The 16406-nt window shown below is 44.3% G+C and overlaps 2 protein-coding genes across 5 annotated transcripts in view; one reads left to right on the top strand and one right to left on the bottom strand.

Moving 5' to 3' along the window:
• Positions 1 to 204: 204 nt before the first annotated feature.
• Positions 205 to 5901, bottom strand: LOC144310885 (uncharacterized). 4 transcript variants are annotated; one of them, XM_077892579.1, is made up of 3 exons: positions 4696 to 5901; positions 2934 to 3096; positions 205 to 847 (listed from the first exon to the last, which is right to left on the bottom strand). In XM_077892579.1, exons 1-2 carry the CDS (start codon positions 5309 to 5311, stop codon positions 2954 to 2956), a joined length of 759 nt encoding a protein of 252 aa, XP_077748705.1. In that variant the 5' UTR covers positions 5312 to 5901; the 3' UTR covers positions 205 to 847; positions 2934 to 2953. The 4 variants fall into 4 exon arrangements, with proteins under 4 accessions (XP_077748705.1, XP_077748704.1, XP_077748706.1 ...); XM_077892578.1 differs by having other exon boundaries at positions 205 to 3096; XM_077892580.1 differs by lacking the exon at positions 2934 to 3096 and having other exon boundaries at positions 4696 to 5893.
• COX10 (cytochrome c oxidase assembly factor heme A:farnesyltransferase COX10) overlaps positions 5109 to 16406 on the top strand; it is a 127498-nt gene continuing 116200 nt past the window's right edge. The window contains exons 1-3 of the mRNA XM_077892577.1: positions 5109 to 5268; positions 10371 to 10492; positions 12241 to 12562. Coding sequence (XP_077748703.1) covers positions 5226 to 5268; positions 10371 to 10492; positions 12241 to 12562 — 487 coding nt within the window. The 5' untranslated portion in view covers positions 5109 to 5225. The remainder of the gene's footprint in view (positions 5269 to 10370; positions 10493 to 12240; positions 12563 to 16406) is intronic.

Below are 16406 nucleotides of genomic sequence, written 5' to 3'. Positions count from 1 at the left end.
CCAGGATGCCGAGGAGGGAACTAGGAAAGGAATGCTTTCCTGATGTGGGGAAGCAGGATATTTTGACATCATCAAAGGAGTTGAGCAAAGAGAAAATAGCAAGCAAAAGGGCAGGAAACGAACTGCACAGAATTGCTTCTTTTATTTTTGTTACTTAAACTGGTGGGGATTTATGTCGAATTAGAAACAGCCACCATATTCAAATTTGTTTTATTTTTTTACAGATTTTATTTATTTATTCATGAGAAACACAGAGGGAGAGGCAGAGACACAGGCAGAGGGAGAAGCAGGCTCCCTGAAGGATCACGCTCCAAGCCAAAGGCAGATATCAACCACTGAGTGACCCAGGCATTCCAAATTTGTTTTATTTTTGTTGACCGTGACATGCTTTTTGGGTATCTGACATGATTCCAGTTGTTTCTCTACGTCCTCTGTCCTCAGCAAGCTGCGTGTGATTCCAGGTTGCTCAGCTCCTCTGTCCTACTCGTCGAATTGATCATCCAGGATGCAAAGAGCAGGCAACTACACAGTAACTTGAGCATAACAATATGCTTGTAGCAATAAGTCTGCAATGGATATTCTAGGCTTGGGGCAGGGGCTCAACAAAATCACCCAGAAATGGCTGTTTCTTCCCTCTGCCTCCCACTGTGGGTTTTCTTGTCCTCAGGCTTGTCACTTCAGAGTTGCAATGTGGCTGCCTTGGCGCCAGGAATTATATTCTCAGCCATGCTTCTCCGGCATGTCTGGCTTTTTGCAGCAAACAAAATTATTCCCAGAAACGTTGCCAGAAGGTCTCTCCTATCTCTCTAGCCCGACTGGGTAACGTGGCCGCCTCCGGAGCTAAACTCTGGGAAATGTGAATGAGATTACACTAAGATCATCATGATCTACCTGCTGGGGTTGGGCATCCTGCTTCCCTTCACAAAATTAGAGTGAAAGAGTAATTTTAAAATTAGAGTGTTATGAAAGAAGGCAGAAGACCATGGCAGTGAATAGAGTCTTTTCTCCCTTCTGCATTCTGGAAGTGTACTTTTCCCTTCTGGTGTCCCCAAAACTCACGGATGGAAGCAAGCCCTGGGAATGTTGAGAGGGAAAAGTGCAGCCGGCAGGTTACGTACAGCTGAGGTGTCGGATCTGATTGGAGTGACCTTGGACTCGGATCCTATCCTGATGTTATCAGTTACCCTGGAGGAACTATTAGCAGACCCTAAGAACTGATTTAAGTTGCTCAACCTCATAGAAGGCTGATTGGTAAACTCTAATCTGTACACCTAGAGTGGAACATCCTTTCAAAGAAGAATTTGCAGCGGGCAGTTTATCTGTGCTGGCTCCGAACCTACCCTGTATACTGTGCTTAGTGGTGTTGGAGCTGGAAGCTGGCAAACCCACACTCCTGCAGGCTCACGGTTTGGCTCTGCCAGTAAGAGACTGCAGTGTTGCGAGGCTGGGATGGGGAGAAGGGGCCTCCTCCTCCTATCTGCTGCGGGGCTGCCTGGGGGCTCCTGGGAGCCTCATTCCGAGGCCTCTCCATTCTGGTGGCAGCAGCTGCTGAGCCTGGTATGAGACTTTCCCAACACTTAAGAACCAGCATGGTCAGATCCCCCTCAGAGACCAGAGGCAGGTAGTGCAGCGCCCCTGCTCCTCTAGGTTTCTAAATTGTAATAATCCTGACTTCTTCCTTTCATTCCCCCCACCAGATCAGTGGTAGATGCTTCCTGCAGGTGCTACCTGTATGATGCCTTGGAAATCTCTCTTTACCCTTTTAATTACCCAGTTAACAATTTTCTATGTGTTAATCTTTATTTTCATTTTATTTTTTAAAAGATTTTATTTATTTATTTATTCATGAGAGACACACAGAGGGAGGCAGAGACACAGGCAGAGGGAGAAGCAGGCTCCCTGTAAGGGAGCCCATGTGAGACTCGAACCTGGGACCCCGGGACCATGACCTGGGCCAAAGGTAGATGCTCAACCGCTGAGCCACCCAGGTGCCCTGTATGTGTTAATCTTCATGTTAAATTCCCTGTTCAAATAATTGCTGTGACTTCTCTCCCCTGACCAGACCTGACTCAGTGGCACTGTCGTGAAGACACAGATGGCCAAAGGTTGATGTTGGCACTAATATCTGAAATTCGCAAAGGGACCTGAAATCCTCCATACTTCCTCACACCAAGTTACCTACTATAGCAGTAGCTGACCTTTGGTAAGCCTCCAAAGGAGAATAAGGACAGCTAAAAGCCATTGTTTGTTATTACAATAAGGGGTTGGACACACACACACTCATGTGGAAGCCCTAATTTTCGGCTGAGCAGAGCTAGACCTGGTGAGAGCCCATCTGATTCGAAGGAGTCTGACCATCCACCCTTTTTCTGGGCCCCTTTCAAAGCCTCAGGCAAGGAACATACAGAGGCCTCTCTTGTCACCACCCAGTCCCAAAAATCATGGGACCAGAACCAGCAACAGTGATGAGTAGTGCCGGCAGATATCAAAAGAAGAAAATTCAAAGACCAGAAATCTCAAAAGACTGAATTCAAAGAGATGTGAAGTCGAAACCCCATATTTTAATCTCTTTGGCTATCCTTCCAAAAGCTGGACTCTTAGCAGCACGCCTGGTAACATCCACAGCTTACATTATTTCATTAATGAAGTTACTACAGGTAAAGTAAGGGACAAGAGAGATAATAATAATGAGACAGAATGCTGGCCTGGATGTTTGGAGATGAAGTTCTAGCACTTAGAGTAAATTAACATCTCTGGACCTCATTTGCCAAATCTATGAGACGAAAATGTCCAGCTATATGAATGTCTGGGGCCTACCTCTGTGAGTCCCATTCATCTACACTGTATAGGGCAGGGCTTGTCTATGGCCTTTTTGTTCAGTAAAAGTCAGTCTAATGAAACATGGTAGTTTTAAATCAGGAAGTCTGACTCACCTTAGACTAAGTAAAAATTGTCAATACAAACATGTTCCAATCCTCCAAACTGTGTGTTTGTGTGTATGGCTAGCATTTTCCAGGTTATCACGGCATCTCACAAACTGGGTTGTGTTCAAAATGTTTGGAAAACTGTAGGTTCTACAAAACTGTGGCAGACTCTCTTAGAAAAAAGAGAGAGAGAGAGAGAGAGAGAGAGAACATCAGACTGGTGAGGGGCAGGGGGAGGAGAGAATCTGAAGCAGGCTCCACACTCAGTGCAGAGTCTGATGTGGGGGGTTGATCTCATGATCCTAAGATCATGACCTAGGCTGAAATCAGAGTCAGAAACCAAACCAACTGAGCCACCCAGGCACCCCTGTGGCAGACTTTCAGCTGCTTACCAAAAATCCACTCCCTACTTTTTCCCCAGGTTTAACATTTGATGTGATTTGGGACAGCAAATATGTCAAGGTCCACAGTGATGGGCTGGGACTAGCTCAAGCTAATCACAGCTTCCCTATTTGACAGCCAAATCATTGCGTATTCCATGGAACCCTGTTATTTCCAGAAGTACCTCCAGGGCTTCCTTTTCAGGAGAGTATGCTTTGAAACTATTGACCTGGGGTAACTTAATGACAGACATTTAGATAAACAAATGCACTTCCTGACCAATCACACACCAGGACGTATTCGTCTTTTTGGCAGGTTTCACATAAAACGTTCACTCTGGTTTCTCTCAATAAACAAAAACCTATGCATTAATTTGTCTACTTGATCATACCCTGCCCCCATTTTTGGAAAGGATTTAAAAATGAAGGAAAAATCTGTTAGCCAAAGAGGAACACATTTATTTAACACCCTGTCTCATAAACCAAGACCCTTTGGGAATTCATATTTTCTGAGTCTATGAAATACAACATTCATGTGAATCAATCTTTTAGACATAGCTGTGTTCTGTCAAGTCAAAAAAAAAAAAAAAGCTGAAATCCAATAATTCTCAATTCTGTAGACCAAAATCACCTGCAGTGCTTTTTTTTTTTTTTTTAAAGATTTTATTTATTTATTTATTCACGAGAGACAGAGAGAGGCAGAGACACAGGCAGAGGGAGAAGCAGGCTCCCTGCCAGGAGCCTGATGTGGGACTCGATCCCAGGACCCCCGGTCACGACCTGAGCGGAAGGCAGACGCTCAACCCCTGAGCCCCCCAGGTACCTCCTCATCTGATTTCTGCAGTACCTTTTACATTACCCCATCAGGCTGACTCCATTAACTGAACGTCTCCCACCCCCGACTGGCATGGCCTAAAGCTCCCACAGATCTGGAGAACCTTACTCTTCTCCGTATTCTGTGTCTACCAAATGTTAGCTGAAGTGAACCCAAACGGCCATCACCTTCTACGATGAAGACCCAAATCGTCCTTGTAGAACCCAGTTACCTCCTTTCCAAAAGCTGAATCTTTTTTCTTCACTGTCCTTTTACAAACTCCTACCCTAAAACAAGACCAAAAAAAAAAAAAGAGGAAGGAAGGGTTTCTGAGATCCGCTCTAGTCATTGCAACACTAAGGAACATTTATTAGAGCCTATGCACAGTGGGTACCTGGCTACCCCTGAGAGTCCTTATTTAATTCTGCGGACCCTTTTGTAAAATAGATGTTACTGCTCCCGTTGTACAGCTAGATAACGAGGTTCGGAGGGCTCAAGCAGGTCGGAAGGTCAGAGGTGAAGAGAGCTCTCGAAGGCGGCCCCTGCACCAGAGCCCCACATCAACCACCACACGCACCTGCTACCTCTCGAGATGCTCCCTTGCTGCGGCCCAGGGACCCCGAGTTCTCCCGCTGAGGAGCCAAGACAGGAGAGCGGCCGCGGATCGGACTGGAGGCTGGAGGCACTGTCCCATGGACCAGCATCCCAAACTTGACTGAAACTGAAGTGCGCGGAGGCCGCGCTCCAGCCGTGACCCCTCGCACGAGGTCACCGCGATCCCGCCACAGGACGCCGGGAAGCCTCGGGACGCAGAGGCGCCGGTCGCCGGAGCCCGCGGCCTCGTTTCCGGGAAGACTCGGCCACACTGTACTCCTCGCGTCTTCTCGAAGGAACCTCAGGCCTCCGACCTCCAGCTCTGCACCGCGCCTCCCGCCCGGAGCCCAACACTCGCCGCCACTCTCCTTTCCTTCCGCGTCTCGCCCGCCGGAAGTGACGCACCGGAAACGGCCCGGCTCCCACGGGGGCGGGGGACGGAGATGGCGGCGCCCAGCAGCCGGTGAGGAGAGAGGACACGGGGATCCCTGGGAGCGGCCGGACTCGCGCGTTATGGCCGCGTCCCCGCACACTCTTTCCTCACGCCTCCTGACAGGTACGGCACCCGTCCTTGGGCACGGCTTTGAGAAAATTCTCATCTTGTTGCCACGTGCAACGCCGTGGTTCCGGCTGGCCGCAACCTTGGGAGCCCTTGGCGAGGTCGGCTGGGCACCGGAGGCGAGGAAGTGACCTCTGGAGCAGCCTGAAGTGTGAAGCGGCCGTGGAGCCGGGGTCTGGTCCTGCACTGTGGCCCGGGGGTCCGCACAGCCTCCACCTCCCACCCCCTCCGGCGGGGGCGGTTGCGGCTGCTACTTACTTTCGGTTTCCCGAGGGGAGGCTGGAGGAGAGGATGGAGCAGAGCCTTGGGACCCCACGAGTCTCTGGCCCTCCCAGAGCCTCAGTTCCTACTTACAGGTGTAAGTTACTCGTAAGCTCCCCGTGTGGGGACCGGCGAGCGCTCTGCCCTCATTCAGGACCCTGGACCCCACACAAAGCGCTGTGCAGACCGCGGCGATAACACTGTCGTGATGACGATAAAAGGATGCAGATGGTGACAGCTAGAGGCGGCGGGCCTCGGTCCCTCGCAGACCTTTGGCTTTCTACCATCAGCGTGGGTCTCGATCCCATCCTCCCACTTGTAGGACCCTCCTTCCCACTTGTAACAACGACGTGTTTAAGGTGATAGAGACGTGCGTGCGTGGCCCAGGCTGGGTCTCCGCTCTAGTGGCACCTGTTGAGACACGCCCACCCCGACCACACCTGCCCCTCTGTTCTCGCATCACTCTTATTTCTTTGACCATGGTTAGCACAGTCTGTAATTGTTTGTTTATAGACAGGCTTGTTATGTGTTTCTCCCAACTAGATTGTAAACCCTGTGAAGGTTACAGACGGGTTCCTCTCTGGCTCTTCTCTGCACCCCCCCTCCCCCACCCCCTAAACGGTACCTGGTCTGTATCGTTGGCTCTCCATAATTGTTTGCCCATGAATGGTATTTGTCCATTCACTACGGAGATATTAAATGTTTTAAAAAGGAGGTTGGGAATTGTTTCGCCTCCAGTAATTTGGATGATAACAAACGGCTGTGTGGGGAAATGTGTTGCTCCTGGTCTGTATTGGAGTTGGGTAGGAGAAGCCAGGGACTCGTTTTTGGGTCGAATCCCGTTTTTTAGGCCTCACCTGTCACGCTCTCTGCAGCACGGAGCAAGGTTGATCACAGCGACTCCCTTAAACTCCCTTCTTCCTTTTCTTTTATCGTATTATTATTTTATGGGTCTCTGTTGGCTGTGTAATCTCAGGGCACATCACTTGTGCTTTCCGGAATTGAGTTTTCTCATCTATAAAATGAGGCAGTTGAACCAGATGATCTCAAAGGTCCCTTCTGGTTCAGAACGAAGGGGGGTGGGGGATGGGAGGGAGTATAAATGAAATGAGATTGGCCATGGTTTTAATAATTGTTGAAGCTGGGGAATAAGTAATGGGAGCTCATTGTATTTGTGTGTTATCGTCTATGACTGAAATTTTTCATAATGACTTTTTTTTTAGGATTTTATTTATTTAAGAGAAAGAGTAAGCAAGAGAGAGAGAGAGTGTGTGTGTGTGTGAAGGAACAAGGGAAGGGGCAGAAGGGAGAATAAGAGGGAGAGGGAGACACAGACTCCCTCCCTGAGCAGGCAGCCCAACACTGGGCTCCATCCCAGTACTCTGGGATCATGACCTGACCTGAAGGCAGACACTTAACACCCTGAGCCACCCAGACGCCCCTGAAAAGTTTTTTAAAAGGTCTGTGATTCTTTTTTCTGTCATCCCTGACCCGGAGTATTCTTTGATCCTGGCCCTAAGCACTTATTCTCAGAGTGAGAATACATCATCCTTACCATCCTTTCTTGGTACTTGAATTGTTACTTCTGTGTAAGGTTTTTCCCTTGTGCGTTCCTTAAATTGGCTGCTTTTCTGCCTTTCAATCCTGTACTTACTTGCAGCTTCCTATGGGAACAATCTTACTTCACTGTTCAGCGTTCCCAGTTCTAGTAAGTGGGCTGCATATGGTTCATATGGTTTGTTGCCAGAGCAGTCTTTTTTTTTTTTTAAGATTTTATTTATTTATTCATGAGAAACACAGAGAGAGGCAAAGACATAGTCAGAGGGAGAAGCAGGCTCCCTGTGGGGAGCCTGATGCATGACTCGATCCCAGGACCCCAGGATCATGCCCTGAGCCAAAGGCAGACGCTCAGCCCCTGAGCCACCCAGGCGTCCCCGGATCAGTCTTTACTTTTCTTTTTTTCTTTTCTTTTCTTTTCTTTTCTTTTCTTTTCTTTTCTTTTCTTTTCTTTTCTTTTCTTTTCTTTTCTTTCTTTCTTTCTTTCTTTCTTTCTTTTTTTTTTTAAAGATTTTGTTTTTATTTATTCATGAGAGCGAGAGTGAGAGAGAGAGAGAGAGGCAGAAACATAGGCAGAGGGAGAAGCAGGCTCCATGCAGGGAGCCTGACGTGGGACTTGATCCTGGGTCTCTGGGATCAGGCCCTGGGCTGAAGGCGGCGCTAAACTGCTGAGCCACCTGGGCTGCCCTCCGGATCAGTCTTTTCAATGCTGGCATGAAACCATGCTTCCTGAAACGATGAACACAATTGCCAAAAAATCTGCTAAGAAGTGGTCTGTACAACCTGCTATGATCCACTGAAAAGATCATTACAAGATCCTGATATGGAAGCAGCATGTTGGGAAGGGTGGGCAGAAAGGTAAAGTGTGACTATATTAGGTATCTAGTGGTTGTGTCTGCTTTTACTTCTAAAAATTCAAAGTATTTTATTGCCGTTAAGAGGAATTCAGGACCTACAGTTAGATGTCTGTGGACCACATTTAATTCTTTTTTTTTTTTTTTTAAGTTTTTACTTATTCGTTAGAGAGCACAAGTGGAGGGGAGAGGCAGAAGGACAAACATACTCTCCACTGAGCAGGGAGCCCGATGTGGGGCTCAATCTCAGGACCTGGAGATCATGACATGAGACCAAGGCAGATACTTAACCATCTGAGCCACCCAGGTGCCCCCGTTCACCACATTTTAAAGTTCTACCATCTCTTCTTGGCCTTTTGGCTAAGGTCAAGTGTAAAAGTGTGACTCAGTATGATGTTGAATGGTGGATATAGTCATGTTTCCAGATTTTTAGTGTAACTGTTGTAAGCTCTGTGTATCTTCAAACCTGGGTTTGTTTACATAGTACTGAAATGTCTTTCATTTCTAGGCACTAATTCATAGAAATGTAACATGTTTTGACTAACTTAAGTGTTTTCATCATTTAAAAGTGCAGTTGCCAGCTGTTTTTTTTTTTTCTTCCTTACTGCTATTCTGTAAAATCTCACTTTGACCCACTTAACCTTTAGAGATGTTTTCCAAGGTGGTTCTTTGCCTCCCAGCAGCTTGTATTTCTCAGTGGACCAAATGAACTCAAAACTGGGTTTGAAAGTAAGGCCTGAACAATAAAACTTTGCTGTTTTCTTGACATCATCTTTTAATATTAAAATCCTATATTCCCAGAGAACAATGTCAAGTCAAAAAAAGGAGACTTACCATCAGACAAAACAAAAACAAACCCTTGAGTATCAGAGGAGTCATTTGAAAGGAAATTTCAGAAGATTGTTTTCAGCACTGCTATTCCCTGTGTACAAATATGCAGGCAGCACATATTCACTTGAAGAAAATAAGCGTTTCATAATGAACCGCAGTTGGAGGATGACTTCAGTGAGGCAGTGACATCCCCAGTCTAAGATAATTGCCATGTATTCTGAGAGGCATTGATACTTGCAAGTAAGTTATGTAGAAAATCCAGTCATCAAACATTATCTCATTATTGTGTAGAAAGCACTGTGCCAGCTGTGATAGCAGAGGTGACCAAAGGAGAATCCCTGCCATCAAGGAACCACAAAATGTGATGGTGTAAATAAACAATTTGCAGTAAGAAATGTCATAAAAAAAAGAGTATAAAGTGACCAAGTAGTTGAAAAGAGACTTTGAAAATTTGACAGGCAGGAAGTAGAGGCAAGACACTGCAATCAGGGAAATGTCAACAAAGATGAACAAATTGTGAAATGTACAGTGTGCTTAGTGGAGAATGATGAATTATACATACATATCTGGATGAGTAATGACTATCCTGGGCTTCCAAAAGAAAACCCACCTGTGGGATCCCTGGGTGGCGCAGCAGTTTGGCGCCTGCCTTTGGCCCAGGGCGCGATCCTGGAGACCCGGGATCGAATCCCACGTCGGGCTCCCGGTGCATGGAGCCTGCTTCTCCTTCTGCCTATGTCTCTGCCTCTCTCTCTCACTGTGACTATCATAAATAAATAAATAAAAAAAAAAAAAAAAAAAAAAGGAAACCCACCTGTTACTACCCACCATCTGTGTGGAGATACCGAAAGAGCAATTGGAAGTAGGCACGATGACCCTGGAAATGAGTTGAAGCTTAGAAATGGCCCTATGTTTGCATTTGTTCAGGGACAGTATGCAGTGGGACATGATTGTCCTAAAGCATGAGGAGATGCCATAAGAAACTGAAAAGTGATGAGTGGTGGAGAATGAGAAATATTTCGTGTCATGGAATCTGTGGGACCACCGCTCACGTGGCCTTACACAGAAGTATTGGATTTGTTATTTGAGAGAAGGTTTGGTTTGATTAAAAGCCAGATTCAAACAAAGCGATTTTGCTTCTTCCTGCCTAGATTAATAGAGCCAGGCTATTGAGGACTATTTCCCCTCCCTTTTGGTTAGTTGTCTTACCTGACTTGGCCAAAGTATTCATCTGAAATGTATTTTCCAGTTTACTGTTACTTACTGAGAAAACCCGTGTTTCTCATTTTCTACTATTCTAAAAGTGACCTGACTTTTATATTTTCTCAAAAAGATCTGCAGTGTGGTCATTTCAGCTTTAATGTAATAAAAGCATAATGGTCCCGAAATGAAAAATTTCCTTATCCCTGCTGAAGAATTACACTTCGTGAATAGAGCTGATACTTTGCAGTGATTCATGGATCCGATCAGAGTTTTGACCCATTAGGTGTGCATTGCTTACGGTGGTAGCCAGCTTTGCTTCTGGGTAGGTGTGCTTAGTATTTGGTGAGAAGCACAACTTATGTGAGCTTTGTCTTCCCCTTTTCTCTATTACAGGATGTGCCTGGTATCTAGAGAGAAGAGCTGTGCAGGAGGCCCCTCACACGTTCATGCATCTTTTCAGGAGCATCAACAGGCGGTGGATTACATTTCAGCACTTTACCTTCCTCAAGCGCATGGTAGGTTCAGAAGACCATCTTCACTCTGCTGCTAACTGCCTTTACTTTCTTTGTATGAGGGAATTTGAGAAATTCCTATTGTAAGAAGAGTTAGAAGTACTGCTTGAAAAAAGACACTTATTTAGTGTCCTCTTGAGTTTATCCAAAAACTTTAATTCCTTGTTTTGATTATTCTTAACTGAAACCAGAGTAATCCCGGTGTTTGAGGTTAAAAGTATGATCTTGAACTTACTGATTAAGTTTGGAGAAAGATTGAAAACTTCTGGCATATTTCACCTAGGAGAAAATTAGGAAAAGCTGAACTGTTATCATACATCTCTAAATTCTTTAAAGTTCTGTGAATATATAAGTAATATAGAAATAATTTCCTTAACAGTGTGACCTTCCTGTTTTCCTACATTGGCAGTGCATCTAAAAGTCTTTTAACCGCACGCAGTTCTGAGTAGACTCAAGCAAATTGAGATTTTACAATCTGCTAGGCATTTTATAGTGGGCACTGCTCATATGTCCTGGTCCTCTAGCTTGGCTCTGTGATACTACGGGTAACATGGTAGCTTACTCTTAGTTACCAGTGAGGGCAATTGTCATTTTCTCAAGTAGAAAAGTATAGAATGGAGTAACGATAGCTAAAAACTCATAATTACAATGTAAGTGTGAATGATTAACAAATTCATAATCTCATCTGATTTGACACTTTTCTTTTTTAACTGAGAATGCCCACTTTAACTTAAAATTAACTTAAAATCTTAACAAAGTTCATTATTTTGATAAGGGCTATACATTTCCAGAAATGTTCAGATTTCTTAAGTTGGGGATCAAGGATAATAGGTATTTAGAAGAGAAAGGCACATAATGCCTTTTTTATGTACACAGAATTCTGGGTTCATTCATGAGTTCGTAATTCTTTTCAGGACTAGTGTATATAAGTTCAAGTCTGATATAATAGAAAAGTCACTTAACTGGTTATCAGAGTAGGTGGCTGTGAGTACCAGGGCCACTTAAAACCAACTGGATTGTTAACTCTTGTCAATTAAAACTAACTGGTTGTTGACTGTTGCTATATTTCTGAGCCTTGGTTTTCTCTTGTATAAGTTAAAAAAAGAGATACCAATAATGATCCACCTTCTTAAATAGATATATACTTTAAGAAGCTTAAATAAGATATATACGTTATAAATATAAAGATCTATATTATGTAAAACTACATAGTGCCTCACTTTGTTAGTAGTACTTACTACTTTTGCTAGTAAGCAATAGAGGCTGTGAGACTGTAAAGCTCACAAGCTTTCCACATACACAGTGCTTTAACATCACCGAGCCCTGAATTATACACTACCATCGAGCCCCTCTCTGCACCATTTGTCTAGAAACATGGAAAGTCAATAGGTTGACCTGGGCCCTTGCTGATCAAAAACTCCTTCACTGTATTTGGAATGTATTTGCTACCATGTTGGGAAACATGCTGGAGGGAATGAATAAGAAATGAATTTATTTTTCTTTCAAGGAACTTAAATTTCTAGGATTTTCTAAACCATAGAACTAATAACTATTATCGAAGCATCAGTTATATTCCCTATACCTCTCTATTTAACGAACACTCAGATACTAGTTAATTCAGCATGTATTGACCAAGGTATAGGAATAATCTTTCAAGAATTGGTAACAGGCTGATAGGAGGTGTTACTTAACAACAGTGTAAGAGCATTTTGGGTCTTGGGTTTATAATGACATATACTTTCCTTACTTAGTATGTCACACAACTGAACAGAAGCCTCAACCAGCAAGTGAAACGGAAGCCAGAACCTGTGGCATTGCCTTTCCTTGAGAAAACGTCTCTGGGTCAGGCCAAAGCAGAAATCTGTGAAATGAGACCTCTTCCACCTCCCAGCCTACCTTTATCCAGAAAGCCAAATGAGAAAGAATTGCTAGAACTGGAATCAGCTTCCATTATTGAAGGCTCACTAGATGCGGGGAAAGAGACAAAGGATGAAAAGCACTGGAAAGAGATGAAGTTGCATCTGGATGATTTGCCAGGAATTTTGGCACGGCTGTCCAAAATCAAACTCACAGGTACTTTGTTTTTCTGATACAGTTAGATTCTTACTTGAAACTTTCAGTTAAACGAAATGCTACTTTTATTACTGCACCAAAAGGAATATCTGGAAACCACCGATCCTTTATTAGTATATTTTTCTCTCTTCGATTTAAGTAGGACTCAAAATCAAGTTTTCCAAATTCTGTTTATACAGAACTGTTAATAGTTTTGCACTAAACATATTGTACTAAAACTAGTCTTTTCTATTTGCAATTAAAGTAGAATGCCTATCCTGCTTATTTTCTTGTCTTTTGTGTTCATGCGCCTACTATCCTTTAAAATGCAGTGGGTTAGTGAGCTCTGTTTGAATTCTGAAAACAAAAAGCCCTGCATGCTTGTGCTTGATACGCGGTGAACCCACAGTGGCCTCTGGGTCTCTGAGCGCACTGCTGTGTAGGGCCTCTGAGATTGTCCCAGGCATGCGGGGATTTAGAGTACATCTCTGGAGAAAAGGTCTGGAACCAGATTTCATGGCCTCAGTCTAGCCAACTGTACCAAATTTTATTGTGTGCATTGGGTATCAACCCGTATTATGTCATTTGGTTGTCACAGCCACCTATGATCAGGCAAAGCTTTATGGTCATCATCCCATCCCCTAGCTAAACTTAGAAGTAGCTTATTCTGGGCTGTGTGTAGAAGGTATGTTCTGCAACATCCTGCAGCTTGAAGACCCCATCTCTCCTTTTCTTCTTAGATGAGAATAAGGAGAAGAAATACAGCAGGGGAATAATAAAGTTAAACCAGATACTCTTTGAGGAAAGAAGTGGAAAGCAATGTTACTGAGTCAAAATGGAGAAATGAGCAGATGAGACAGAGAGGCTTGGGAGAGCAGAGGAGACCAGGGAAAGACTGGTGTGTGTTTTCCAAGACAGTTGAGCCTGAAATCCAAGGTACAGGGAGGTCAACCAGGTAACGTCTTTCCTCGGTGACCAAAGTCACTTAAAGAAAATCTTTTGGGGGGCAGAATGGAAGACAGGCATAAGGAATTTGACAGAAGACTTGAAGAATCATAGTTAGACTTTCCTATGAGTGAGATTCCAGAGCAGTGAGGCTGATTCCAGGGGGCATCCTTGAAAAAACAGGCCTCTGTGCTTTATGGTAGCTGAGCAAGGAGTTCCCACATTTCAATGAAAAGTTATCTTTTGTCATTTATACAAGTGGTATATCATGTTGCTGATATGGTAAGAATGACTGGATATGATCATAAGGATATCATCCCAAACATGAGTCTCTCAGTCTGAAGGCAGAAGTGGCCTCTGTCAGCAGCCTTGCATTGTGTGCACCATCATTGAACAAGTGTCCACGTCAGCATCCCCTCTTTCTCGCTCTTCAGGTTGCTGCTTCTCTCTCCATCCCATTTCTGGCAGTAATACCAGCATTTTTTACTTTCCCCAAATGGGAAACCTTAGAGTCATTCTTCATTCTTCACTCTCCTGGCTCCCTTCATCTCTAGTCTAACACCCAGCTGTTAGCATTGATGTCTTTTGTAATGCCCTTAAGATTTCTTATACCCATTTCTGAAGGTGCCATCCTAGCTGAGGTCCAAAACATAGGAGGCCTACTATGGTCACGGCAGTAGCTCTCAGCTGTTGTCTCTCTCTTTTCCTGCCAAGCCAACTTTCCTAAAACACTGCTTTCACATATTCTTTACCTACTCAAGAGTCTGCAATCCTTCCATATTGCCTCCTGTCTTAGCTTTGCCTGACTTTAGAGGAAAATTGTGATCTGGAATGATTAAACTCTTCCTCATAAACAGATCTTTACCCCTACCATACCCATTTTTCCTGCCTCCATGGGAGACCCATCTGCCTCTTTTCTATCCAGTTAGAGCCTTTCAGGACTTCTCCACTAAGTCTTGTCTTGCCTGCTCTTGGCCCAAGTCTCCCTTCTCAAAACTTGGAATATGGCACTGAGGTCAAGCAGCCTTGAATTCTCATCCTGGCTAGGACATTTACTAGTCAAGTGAGCCTTGGGGCGGTTTCTTAGCCTTGTTGAAACAACTTCCTCAAGTGTGGAATAGGAACAATAATAAACCTTGAAGAGTTAAAGCACATAATGCATTCAGTGTACCCAACAGCTTGCCTGAGGCAGGGAACACCTTGAAGGTGTTAGTTTCCTAATAATTACAGGTAAACCTTTGCTTGTCTATTTAATGTATATTCCCCTAAGATGTTTGAGGGCAAAAATCATGGATGGCATCCACTGTTGAGGACTTGTAGTTGAGTCCAGTGCTTCTCACTTGGAAGGATTTGCTTTTTTAAATTTTTTTTTAAGATTTTATTTATTTATTCATGAGAGACACACAGAGAAAGGCAGAGACATAGGCAGAGGGAGAAGCAGGCTCCCTGCGGGAAGCCTGATGTGAGACTCAATCCCAAGACCCTGGGATCACTACCTGAGCCAAAGGTAGATCCACCCAGGTGCCTGGAAGGATTTGCTTTTAAGAGGGGAATTGACAAATTGGAGTCATCCAGAGTAGGACAAATGTAAAGAAGAGGGGATATGGAAACCCTGTCACTTGGGGAAGAGAAGGGAAGAGGGAGAAAGAAGGCGAGGGAAGGAGAGTGGCCATGTTCAAGTATCTGCAGCTTCTGTGATTTAAAGGAGCAGTGTTGCTGATTTATAGTTAAGAGGGCAGAACAAGAAGATTGCATGTGCCAGCAGTATGAAGGAGAGCTCTCAGGAGAACCATCGGATGGGAAATGGGCTGCCTTGTAAGGCAGTGGTCCTTGTCATTGGAACCATCCAACTGGAAGCGGATCCTTTTTGAGAGAAGCTGAAGGGATTCCTGCATTGTGTAGTGGGTGGAACTAGAGGATACTAAGAGCTGGCCTCCCTTCATTATTTGTTGGGTGTCTACTATGTACCTTTTTGCTAAATGCTGAAGATACAGCGTTACAGGATTTCTGTCCTCAAGAAGAAGCGGATAGTCTGGTGGGGGACATTTTGTAGGCATACACATGTATACAAATAAAACAACTGTGACCAGACACCTCTGTGTTTCAAACCAGAACTTTTAGTAATCTTTGTGATCTTGGGTAATTAACCTCAGTGTGCCATTGTTCCTTTATTGCTAAGATAGAGATAGTGGTACTTTATAACCTCATCGTGAAGATTACATGAGATAATGTGTGTGAAACAGCCATGTACCTTATAGGCACTTAATTAGCTATTATTAATACTATCATTCCTACTCTGTCCATGCTTAGGGCAATCGATGCTATGGGTGTTGTAGCAGCTGTGTGGCAAGGCTGAGTGGGGACCCAGAGAAGGGAGTGTTGTTTCTGCCTGTGAAGGGGGTGAGGTGAATGGGCGTTTACTAGGTACAGAAGGCAAGGATTGTAAGCAGAGGGAGAAGGCTTTGCAAGGGCAAAGAAGCTGGTGCATCCTGACATAGTCTGAAAACTGCAGAAATTATGAGTAATTCAGCAGGACCTGGGTGTGACACAGAAGAGACACCCACTGAGAGTTCAAAAAGTTAGGCAGGGCCATTGTGTTAGCATGCATTTCAGGCTAGGGAGTGTGGCTTTTATGCTCACACAGGTGGAAGTTCTGGAACGTTCTTTGGAGGAACACACACTTTGTGTTCTGTCTCATTTATTTTCTTAAGAGGCTTAATCACTACCCGGTTATTATAAACTTATTGCAACAAAAATTCAAATAATACAGAAGCATGTATCTAAAACTGAAAAAGTACCCTTTCTGGCCCTTCTAGAGAAAACCGCTGTTTGACATGTAGCCTGCTATATGTATATAAATAGGCAGATCTAAAGCTATGGATATGCTTCTACATTTTAATGGAACTAAGATCATTACCTA

Source organism: Canis aureus, chromosome 3, assembly GCF_053574225.1.
Source record: "Canis aureus isolate CA01 chromosome 3, VMU_Caureus_v.1.0, whole genome shotgun sequence".
NCBI lineage: Eukaryota > Metazoa > Chordata > Mammalia > Carnivora > Canidae > Canis > Canis aureus.
Note: the sequence above shows the minus strand (reverse complement) of the source record. Positions and strands in the feature narration are given on the sequence as shown.

Excerpts from the sequence above, each read along its gene's own strand:
- LOC144310885 (XM_077892578.1), bottom strand. The coding sequence starts at position 5,311 with ATGAGAATTTTCTCAAAGCCGTGCCCAAGGACGGGTGCCGTACCTGTC. Across the intron at positions 3,097-4,695 it reads AGCATCTCGAGAGGTAGCAG|AGAGTCTGCCACAGTTTTGT; the intron begins GTGCGTGTGGTG and ends CTTTTTTCTAAG.